The sequence below is a fragment of the Hakea prostrata genome, chromosome 8 (genome assembly GCF_041222555.1).
Source record: "Hakea prostrata isolate BN-2017 chromosome 8, UWA_Hpros_2, whole genome shotgun sequence".
Classification (NCBI taxonomy): Eukaryota; Viridiplantae; Streptophyta; class Magnoliopsida; order Proteales; family Proteaceae; genus Hakea; species Hakea prostrata.
Window position 1 is genome coordinate 38,451,497 of NC_142607.1, and position 11,103 is coordinate 38,462,599.

General features: G+C 40.7%; 1 protein-coding gene across 1 annotated transcript; it reads left to right on the top strand.

The window, feature by feature from the left end:
* Nucleotides 1-240: 240 nt before the first annotated feature.
* Nucleotides 241-2,458, top strand: LOC149007785 (exopolygalacturonase-like). The gene is made up of 4 exons (XM_089167155.1): nt 241-810; nt 888-1,177; nt 1,599-1,824; nt 2,234-2,458. Exons 1-4 carry the CDS (start codon nt 241-243, stop codon nt 2,456-2,458), a joined length of 1,311 nt encoding a protein of 436 aa, XP_089023281.1.
* Nucleotides 2,459-11,103: the final 8,645 nt, after the last annotated feature.

The following is an 11,103-nucleotide window of genomic DNA, read 5'->3' on the forward strand; positions in this document are numbered from 1 at the left end:
TTCTCTCTCCCAATTATTGGGTTGAAATAATTTTGCCAAAATTAGGATGAAAATTCATGGTATAAATTTCAAATCACCCCACAAGCATTACAACTTGAATCAAGTCTACCAGATATCCATTGGAGTTGGGATCGCTTGAGCCTCTTGTCCCAAAGAAGGTCCAAGGTTTCTACTTGATCCCAGCTCATTAGTTTTGCTCACATTTTTTATTTATTTTTATTTGGCGAGGGGAAATTAATAATGGGCTCAAGCACGGATCTTATGTTAATTTGTTTATTATGCTTCCTTTTATGGGAGGGTGAAGCTAGAACCGTTGAGTTTCGGCTTCTCAAATCAAATGATAAAAAACAATCAGCAGCATCGAAACCAAATGGTACGTCACCATCATCAGCACCGGAATCACAAGCTACGTCACCATCATCAAGATCGGGACTAGGGGGTACAGTGTTTGATGTCACCAAGCATGGAGCAGTCTCTGACGGGAAAACGGATAATAGTAAGGCATTCCTTGCTGCATGGGCTGCTGCTTGTAAATCTTCGGCGCAATCTACCCTTTTGGTCCCAAAAGGAGACTTCTTGGTTGGTACAGTCGCATTTGTCGGTCCGTGCAGCAAATCTCCTCATGTTGAGATAAGTGGTAAATTAATAGCTCCGCCAGCCTCAGGATCTGATGGTGCATGGATTACATTCAGAGGTTTGAGCGGGTTGAATATCAATGGGGCCGGTGGATCTCTGAATGGTCAAGGAGAAAAGTCTTGGGCCACAAGTTGTGTTCACAGTTCCAATTCAAATTGCAAAATGGCCCAAACTGTGAGTTATTGGAATTTTACATGAGAACAATTGGAAACTTGATATTTATTTCCCTTTGTCTTTCGCTTTTGTTGCAGAGCTTGCAATTGTCATCGATTACCGGTGGATCATTAAGCGGAATAACTAGTATCAATAGTAAGGCATTTCACATGGTTGTCAGTCAATGCAGTGACTTTACCATCCGTGATGTCAAGATTCAAGCCCCCGATACGAGTCGAAATACTGATGGTGTGCACATTGGTGATTCGTCCGGCATCATCGTTACTGACAGTGAGATTGGAACCGGCGATGATTGCGTGTCCATTGGAGCGGGAACTTCCAACATTGCCGTCACCAATGTGAAATGTGGACCGGGTCATGGCATCAGGTATATTACAAGATAATCATGCTTAAATACTTACGTAGAACTCCATGCTGATTTGTGCAGATGATCTAAAATAATACAGGGGTGCCAAGGAAAACCCCAACTACCCCAAGCCTGCCTGAGAGCAAACAGGGTTGGATCGGGCCTGTACTTGACGTTAGGTGTGGGCTGGGTTTCATATATACTAAAATACGGGCTCAAGTAGGGTCCTATGGGCAATGTATTTTCCATGACTTAATGGGCACATGATAACCAAGGTGAGTTAGGGCCAAAATTTTGTTGGGAAAACCTACTACACTTGGGCCGGGCAGGGTTAAATGCAAGGTTGGCCCTACCAGCGGTGTGATGGGCTTGGGTTTAGATAGGGGCTCCTAGGGTTGTCTCAGTTGACTTTAACCATGTTCTTTTTTGCTTTCTTTTGTAGCTTGGGAAGCCTCGGGAGGTATCCAGGTGAAAAGGCAGTGAACGGTTTGAAGGTGACCGGTTGTACCTTGACTGGTACTGATAATGGTGTTCGGATCAAAACATGGCCAGCATCAGAAGCTAACACAGTTTCTAATGTTATATTCGAGGATATTACCATGACAGATGTAAAAAACCCCATCATCGTCACCCAACAATATTGTGACAAGGCACAATGCGACTCTAAGGTAAGTTCAATAAAAGCCCCCCAAAAAAAGAAAAAAAATAACACTTCACACCTGTAGGATAGTACTACCCAATCTAAACTAATATAGACTCTTTGACAATCTCTCTCCTAAGTCTTAACACAATTGCACCTTATCATAACTGCCCTCATTTCATCAAATCAATACATTGACGCTCCCCACCAAATAAGACTATCAAGTCTGGCCGTGGGTGAGTTCTCATTGGCTAGGTTGGTGTAAGTATTCTTACACAACCATCCCTTTTTGTGTTTGGTGGGAGAGAGGTAGGTCAATCAGTTTGCAAGAAGGGATCTTGATCACTCTACCTCATGTTTTTAGTTGAAGATTGATTATGTAATTACATTGTCTCCATGATTACTAATGGTATATGTCGACATTACCAATGCAACAGCCTTCACGTGTGAAGTTGTCAGACATTCATTTTAGAAACATCAAGGGTACGACCCCCACAAAGGAAGCAGTCAGCATCTCATGTAGTGAAGCTGTACCTTGTGAAGGAGTAGAGCTCGCTGGTATTAGTTTGAAATCTACAGCAGGTGATGTGACTTCTATTTGTAAGAATGCAAAAGGTGTTGCTTCTGGTGTTCAAAGTCCAACCTCGTGCTTCAAAGTCTAATTCAATTGTTCCTCCTGCACAAATGTCTTTGATTGCTTGTGTATCCTTTCAAAGAGCGATTCCTTGAGTAGGCAGATTTGGGTGTGCTAGTTCAACTGGCCCCAACAAAGCTGCAACTATGAAAGGAGAAAAGCATATGAGACCTTTGTATAAACATGTGTTGCTACTGGGATTGACTTGAGTCAAGGGTTAATATAATGACATTTTTTATTCCCTTTGTGAGTGTTCAAACTTTGACGGTGGGTTTATTTGGTTGCAACGAAAATTGAAGGAAACCGAAGGAAAATTTTCATACTAAAAAAAATAAACTTGTCTAACAAGTTATAATCATCACACTAAGAGACAACATGACTAATTCAAAACCATTTAAAATTTGATCATTGAGTTTCACTCAGTCTCATTGCTTTTGATAATCAGCTTTGGAAAGGCAAATTCACATGATTTGACTTTTTAAAAGTCACGAGGTTCAACTAGCAGCGGGGCTCCGGCCCCCCGCGCCGGGCGGCCATGTTCGTTTTCCATTGGGAGACATGGAGCTACCAAAACCGCATGGGAGTAAACTTGGGACCACCTAATCCACGGGTTAACCCTAACCTTTTCTACCGGGATACCTAAACATTTTGTTAATAAATCTCTTGGAGGAAACATTGGGTTAAAAAAAAAAAAAAAAAAGACCAAGACAAGCCTGAAGGGGATGTTAAGTTCAAAGTTTTTGGACGTGTGGGTAAAAATTGTATATCTTCCGCCAGGGGGTGTAGCCAAGATTTAACATCAGAAGAGCCAAGCACCGATATTTTCACACAACACAGAGTTTTCTACCCGTTATCTTTATGGTTAAAAATTTTCTCCAATGGGGGCTACTTGATATTTCACACATGAAAGAGGGTTAGTGGAAAATTTCAAAATTTCGAGAAGGAAATAGAAGAAATTTTAAAAAGTTGTGAGGGGCAGAGAGGAGAAAAAGAAATTTCATAAGTTGGGGCTTGTTCATGGTGTTATTTAACCCACTAATGTTTTAGAAACCACAAGGGCCATTCCGTTAATGAATGTAGAAGATCACTAGTAAGGTTCAAATAAATTTAAAATAAAATCGAAATTTTAAAATGGTTCTAATACCCATATCTTATGCTCAAACGATTTTTATGATCTCAACACATGTGTTCGAATAAATCTAACAATTGTGAACGATCATTTAGGGCTAAAATTTATAAATACAAGTTTTTCTTTTATGTTATTTTGCTAATTTATAAAATGAGACCCCAGGCTCTACCCGATTCTAAATCCTTTTTTTTCGAACCTAAGTTGGAGATCTGCCAAGGATGCAAGCATTCGGTCTCAATCCACCTTGAAATGTCTAACTATGCGTGTCAAGAGATGCCTGTACCCGAGGTTCACCACAACGGGATTCTCTACCCGGAAAATCATGGCCTGCTAGATGATGTATGCAAGGTCAATGGGGTACCCTACATACAGGGCGAAGGTGACAAATTCCTGCATCGTGGAGATCTCATCATGATACCCACCCTTGGGCATTATGTTACAGCTCACTATATGAGGAATAAGCCTAGGAGAAGGAAGCATGCTCCTACCCTGGCGCACATGATCACATTCATAGTTGCATAACGTAGTAAAAAATGAGAAATTTCTCATTATAGTGGATGGACTCATTCTTGCTCTCAAGTGGAATCTATCTCAGCTCGCTGGGTACATATGGCACTCCCAAAATATCAGCTAATGTCTCAGTACTAAAGTAGATGAATGTACCTCTCACCCAAGACTGAATGGACAGCACGGTAACCCCTCCGATGATTGGAATTTTAATTTAAATCAAATCGCTGTAAAAGTAGCGGATAAGCTCGGGGTAAGGTGGCTCATCAAGGTTCAACATGCCACTCCACCCTAACGCTCTAAACCTCTCCTTGATCCAGAATGGAGCCACGAGGTGAGGCTCAACGAATCATCCGTACTTGACGGGTCTGCCGCAAAAGTAGTGGTTGTAGAGGAACTTCGCCTCCGCGGTGCTGAATAGGTCAGGATGTTGTACTCCTTCCTGCGCCCTTGACTAGCACCATACCACCCATCTGAGCACGCCCTCCACCACAATGAGCCATCTAAATTTTAAGAAAAAATCATAAAGAAATAAGAAAAGTGAATAGGGAAATGAATAGTGATTTGTGGGAAATTCGACAGATGGAGCGAATAAGATGTAGATTTGAGTCAAAATGCATGGGAAAGTAAAGAGGATGTTGTGAATGAGGTAAATCTACTAAAATATCCAAAGTCCCACGGGTGAAAGTGCAGAAAGATTTCCAATCTAGCGTAGATCTAAGCGAAATCATAAAGAAAGGGTATGGAGAGGAAGCTTACCTATGATTTCGTGGATAAAATGTTGTTGAATCTTGCGTTCACGTGTCGCATTGAGCAAGAATAGCCTTAGAAATTTAGTAGAACCTCACTCTAGAGCAAGAGGAGTCAAGAAGAGCAAGAAAATGAGCTAGGAGAGAGAGGGGCGGTCACATTTATGTGCTCACCGCCCCTTTCTCGCTGGCCGGTCGGACAACGTTCGATCGATGCCTTTATGGCCAATCGATTGGACCGACTTGACTCGGTCTAGGTTTTCACTTTTTCGGTCACCCGAACTATCTGTCCCAGGTCCCCTCCTCTTTTAATTTTTGGACTCTAGAAAAATGGGTCGACCTAGCGGTCGACTAGGTCCTACCAGCTGATCGATCGTCCAATCTTTGGCGCTTCCAGTTGCAAAGGAGTTTGGTGAACAAAGGACCCAACCCTAATGTGAACCAAAATCAATGAAGGTTTAGTAGGCCCACACCTTACCTCACACCTCAGTTTGAACAATGGTGCCCCAGTGCGCCCGGTTGGGGTTACACAGCCTTCAGGACCCATTTATGCAAATATAGTCCTATCAATGGTCCTAGTCCAGTAGCTCCGCCAGCAGGTAGCTCAAGGACAAGGAGAAGTCATTTGTTTCATCTGCGAGAAGCTCGGTCATATGGCTCGTACTTGTCCACAGAAAGGGAACCATCCTACTACAACTTTTAAGCTGACTCAATATCCTCATGCGGAAAAAGTGTTCAGTTTTATAGGGATAGAGATAGACTAGACTCATGAGGTAGTGACAGGTACACTTTCTATTACTTTAGTTCCTGCATTTGTATTGTTTCACATTGGAGCATCACACTCATTCATTACATCATCATTTGTGAGGCGTACCTCCTTACTACCTAGGAAATTGAGTCATGAGTTGGTGGTTAGTACACCTACTCAGTCTATAGTAAAACTTGATGAAGTGGTCAGACCTTGTCCTATGATTGTGAAAGGAAAAGACCTGAATGCCCATCTTGTGAAGTTGGACATGAAAGATTTTGATGCAATCTTAGACATGGACTGGTTGACAGCTCACAAGGCAGTCATCTTGTGTTTCAAGAAGAAAGTTCAACTTCATCCCGTTGGTGCCCCTGTCTTTGAACTGCAAGGTGATTTGGGAAAGCACAGTGAGAATATTATAGTAGAAGCACTTCAAGTCATGGAGTTAGTTGGGGGTTTAAAGTATGTTCTTACGTAGAAGACAAGAAAGAAGAGAAGTCCATCGAATACCTTGAGGTAGTGAAGAACTTCAAGGATGTCTTTCCCACTAAACTACTCTGAATACCCCCAAAAAGAGAACTAGAGTTTGCTATTGAATTGATAGCAGAAGCTGCTCTTGTATCTAAAGCTCCTTATAGAATGGCACCCATGGAGTTAAAAGAGCTAAAAGACCAGCTGAATGAGCTACTAGGAAAGGGTTTCATCCAACCTAGTGGGTCTCCTTGGGGAGCACCAGTGCTATTTGTGAAGAAGAAAGATGGGAGCATGAGGCTCTGCATCGACTATAGAGAGTTAAACAAGCTCACCATAAAAAGTGGGTATCCTTTACTGAGAATCGGTGACTTGTTTGACCAACTAAAGGTAGCCTAGGTATTCTCCAAGATTGATTTAAGGTCAGGATATCATCAATTAAGAGTGAAAGCAAGCAACACGTGCAAAACAACTTTTAGGACTCAGTATGGTCATTACAAATTCAAGGTGATGCCATTCGATCTCACTAATACACCCGCCTCTTTCATGGACTTGATGAACCGAATATTTCACAATGTCTTGGATGAATTTGTGTTAGTTTTCATCAATGACATCTTGATATATTCTAAGGATGAGAAGGAGCAGGCAGAACACTTAAGGTTCGCTTTGCAAAGATTGAGAGAAAGAGGTTGTTTGCAAAATTTTCAAAGTGTGAGTTTTGGCTATCACAAGTGGTGCATTTGGGTCATGTTGTGTTTCTTGAAGAAAAAGAGTAGACCTAGATAAAGTCAAGGTAGTGGCAAATTGGGAACAACCCTAGACGGTCATTGAGATTCGAAGCTTCTTGGGACTTGCAGGTTACTATAGGAGATTCACTAAAAACTTCTCCAAATTATATGCCCCAATGACGAGGTTGACAAGAAAGGGTGTGAAGTTTGTATGGAGTGAATCTTGTGAGAAGAACTTCCAAGAGTTGAAGAAGAGGTTGACCAATGCACCCGTCTTAACTGTGCCCAATAACTCTAAAGGCTTGACAGTTTACACTAATGCATCAAAGATCGCCCTTGTTGTGTTTTGATGCAACATAGAAAAGTGGTTACTCATGCATCGAGACAAATCAAGGAATATGAGCACAATTATCCCACTTATGACCTTGAGTTGGTGGCATTGGTTGTTGCCTTGAAGATATGGCACCACTATTTTTATGGAGAGAAGATAGCCATATGCATCGACCATAAAAGCTTGAAGTACTTCTTCACCTAGAAGGAGTTGAACATGAGACAACGTCAATGGTTGGAGTTAGTGAAGGACTACAATTGTGACATCTGATACCATCCAGGTAAAGCAAATGTAGCAGCCGATGCTTTGAGTAGGAAGAGCACCCAAAAGTGATTGACCCTAATGCATTCAGCAAGCCTTTGTTGAAATCCATTTGGAGTTGGAGTTAGAGATTGTGTCGGGAGGTTCCAATGCTATTCTTGCCGCTTTGACAGCGATGCCTACTCTCTAAGGGATAGGATCATCACTTTGTAGCCTTTGGATCCAATTTTGAAGGAGAAGAAAGAAGAAGATTTCTTCAGATATTAGGAGGTAATTGATTTCTCCTTATCAACTGATAATGCCTTGATGTACAGAGGAAGATTGTGTGTGCCATAAGGCCTCTTGTTGCTACCCTGGCGTTCCACCAGATCTTCGAAAGGCATGGGCCTTGGTGGTTGCATTGCTCAGATATCGGATAAACGTTGCAATCTTCTCTCTCTGGTTTGAACTGGTAATGGAAAGAGAAATCAATGTGAAACCCCCCTGATTTCTATCCCTCTAACCCATGGTTTCAGGACCGTGAACCCAGAACTCAAGTAGGCGACAACTGTGGGCCATTCAAGTAGAGCGCGAAGATTCAAAAGTTGACCCCATGGTAGTGTATGACCCAAATGATGACTCGGCCACTTTAAGAGGAGAGAGGAAGTCAATCATGAAGATATTAAAAAGAGATTTTGGCACATCCGGAAACCAATGAAGGAAGATCCAAATGCCGAGGTAAATGTACACAAACGAAGCCTTTGAAAGACCTTTCAAACAAACCAAAAATCACCGGAATTGGACCCCATTTAAGGGGGCAACAAAGGGTTGGTCGACCAGGTTGGGTTGACCGCCCCTTGCCCAATTCGGGGCAGTTTCGGGAAAATGGGTTTAAGAACCCTATTTTATTCCTCTACTCATCACAAAACGTATTTCTTATTGCTAGAGTGAGGCTGAAGGTTTGGTAGAAGAGAAAACCAAGGAAAATTGTGGATTCTTTCCACGTGGCATCGCATTGAGGCTTGATTCATTGTGGTAATGCCTAGAAAGGTGAGTGTTCTTGAAAATTCCTTTATTTAACATAGTTTTAATGGTTTATATCATCATTGAATGCTAGGTTTTGGTAGTTGGGATTATTGGATTGCAATGAATGCTTCTTTTTACTTTTCTTTATGTCTCCCAATGTTTTTGAGGGATAATTATATGAATCATTGCATTCAAAATCGTTTTGAACCTCTTAGAGACGCCCACAGGCATTTGCAAGAGCCAAATTTGGGGTTTTTTCATTTGAGGCCTAGTTGGGATGAATTGTGGGCATTTTAAGGATTCTTTTACTGTTAATTAGAAGACCCCAAAGTCCCGCTTCAATCCGATTTCAAATTGGAGCCAAAATATGAATTTTTGCTTAAAACTAAGTTGATGGTGCGTTGACTGGCCATTCCCTGTAAGCCTATGCAACCGGCCATTCAACCAGCCATATTCGGGAAGTGTGTTTTGGCCCTCTTTTGAACCCCAATTGGTTCCCAATTGTTACTTACTCAATCTCTTATGCAACTAGAGTTATTTTGAGTCTAATTACACACTCTTGGATGAGCATTGTGGGATTTTGTAGAGCTTGACTAACTTGAAAGGTGATGAGTATACTTAACCATATATTGTATGATTGATGGTGTTATTTAACTTTCATCATTTGATTTCTTGTATTATTTTGATATCTTATATCTTGTGATATATTGTGTGTGACTTTGCGCGAATGAAAGGTAAGATAAAGTATGTTTATTTCTATTTTCAAATCTTGTGAATGATGATATGAGAATGTGTGGGATTGATTTCGAGACATAGTTCTCTTGTATCTATTTGCCAACTAAGGTTGTGGGTTCGCCCATTTATCCTAGTGACCTTATATGAATATGCATTTAGACCTAAATACATGGATGCTAGGTGCCTAGAAGTGTTTGGCTAGATAACCTCGTGAGTGCTACTACCCTTCCGGTAGGGGTATTGAAACCCGATAGCCCGTGATGTCAGTGGATAAGTCATGTGAGCATCAAGTAGATCTACTGCCATCATGAGATGGTAGGGTTGCATATAATAGACAAGGGCTTATGGGAGCTCAAGACCGGTAACCAACCCATGAGAGGACATGAGAGCATCATGTCCATGATATGTGGATAACCATAGGGTTGAGAAATGAAATCAATAGATGCCTCCAGTTGAGGAATGATATCCGGACCATATGTAGTGAGAGAGTGGTGACTTATACCCCTAGCCATGAATTGATGTAACTTGACCCGACAACCGCGGAGAACCCAATAGAAATCTCTTGTTGAGGGGGAGTGAATGAGACCGCCCAGAGGAGACTGGTGTACAACTTAAAGTGTGTTTACCATAGCTATTTCATAATAGAGTTAGGAGTATAACATCATAGTCATTCATTAGTTATATTATCATTATTAATCTCATACGTGTGATGTGGGAATTTGTGAATAAATGCATGATATGTTGTTGAGTTGATCTCACTGATTTTTGTTGAACTCATTTATTTTATATCTATGTTATTTTAGATTATACTATAGGTTATGAGGACTCCATTCAAATGGAGGATCCATCGCCGATTGATGAGCACATTTATGTGTGACATCTTAGGGCATAAAGCATGCATTTTACACACTTAGAGTGGAGCTACCTTGGGTTTTATGTTGTTTTTGCAGATTTTAGGTCTTTTCAATATTTAAGTAAATATTTGGAGTTTTGGGTATGAATCATGCAATTTTACACGTCAAGAGGTCCATTCAAATTCTCATATGCGAAAATGGGCCTGATTTGGAGCATGATGGGCTAGAGATGTGATTATGGGCCAACTCCGAAATATTTAAAAGAAGGCAAATTTGATCTACGGCTAAGATTATAAATTATCAATCAAATCTACAGAGATATTATTGGGAGAGTCCAAATGGAGAAAAGAGTCCTTGCATACCTCAATATCTTATTTCCTATTTGTGATTTGATTAAAGAAAGAAAAAGAGGAAAAAGAATTATATTCAGATAAGGAAGAAGGAAAAATCCCGTTTTTGAATGTCTCTGTTCAATTTCGATCATGCCCTTCATCGAACGGTCATCCGGTGTTTGATCGAGTTGCTTTTTGGAGGAGAGCTTCACGACTTCTTGATCCTCAAATCCAACGGTGGAATTATGCATTTGATCTCTCTATGTCAGTCCGATTAGTACGTCAAAACCCAAATTGGTTGAGTCAGATAGGAACCTTGAGTTTGATTCAAATTCTGTCAAGATTCATATCCCATGTAAACTCTATAAAAGGAGAGCATACTCCATCAATGGAGGTGTGTTTTAGAGCTTAGTAGAAGCACTCTTTCTTCTCTCTTTAATTTATTTAGGCTTTCTCTAGTTTTCTTTGCTTGCATTTGTGAGATTTAAATTTCTAGATTGAATATTTATGTTTAATTTTTCTATGTAATGCAATTCAAGTTCAAGTTTCAAGTTTTAAAATTCGTTTTTCTCTGGGTCTAGCAATTGTAGATCTAGATCATTCTAGATCTAGATCTATTTGTTAGGGTTGGTTGAGATTCGAATCGTTTGTTCAATTCGCAAGTAAGTAACCTTCTTCAATAATCTTCTCTCTTCCCTTCATTCCTGCTTCTATCTACCCCTCCATATTCTTAATTTATGATTTACTTTTAGCATTTATTTATTGTTCTCCCTTCCCTTGGGTCCTTGATCAGAGATGCCTACAGTCGTGCCTCTCTTTGATT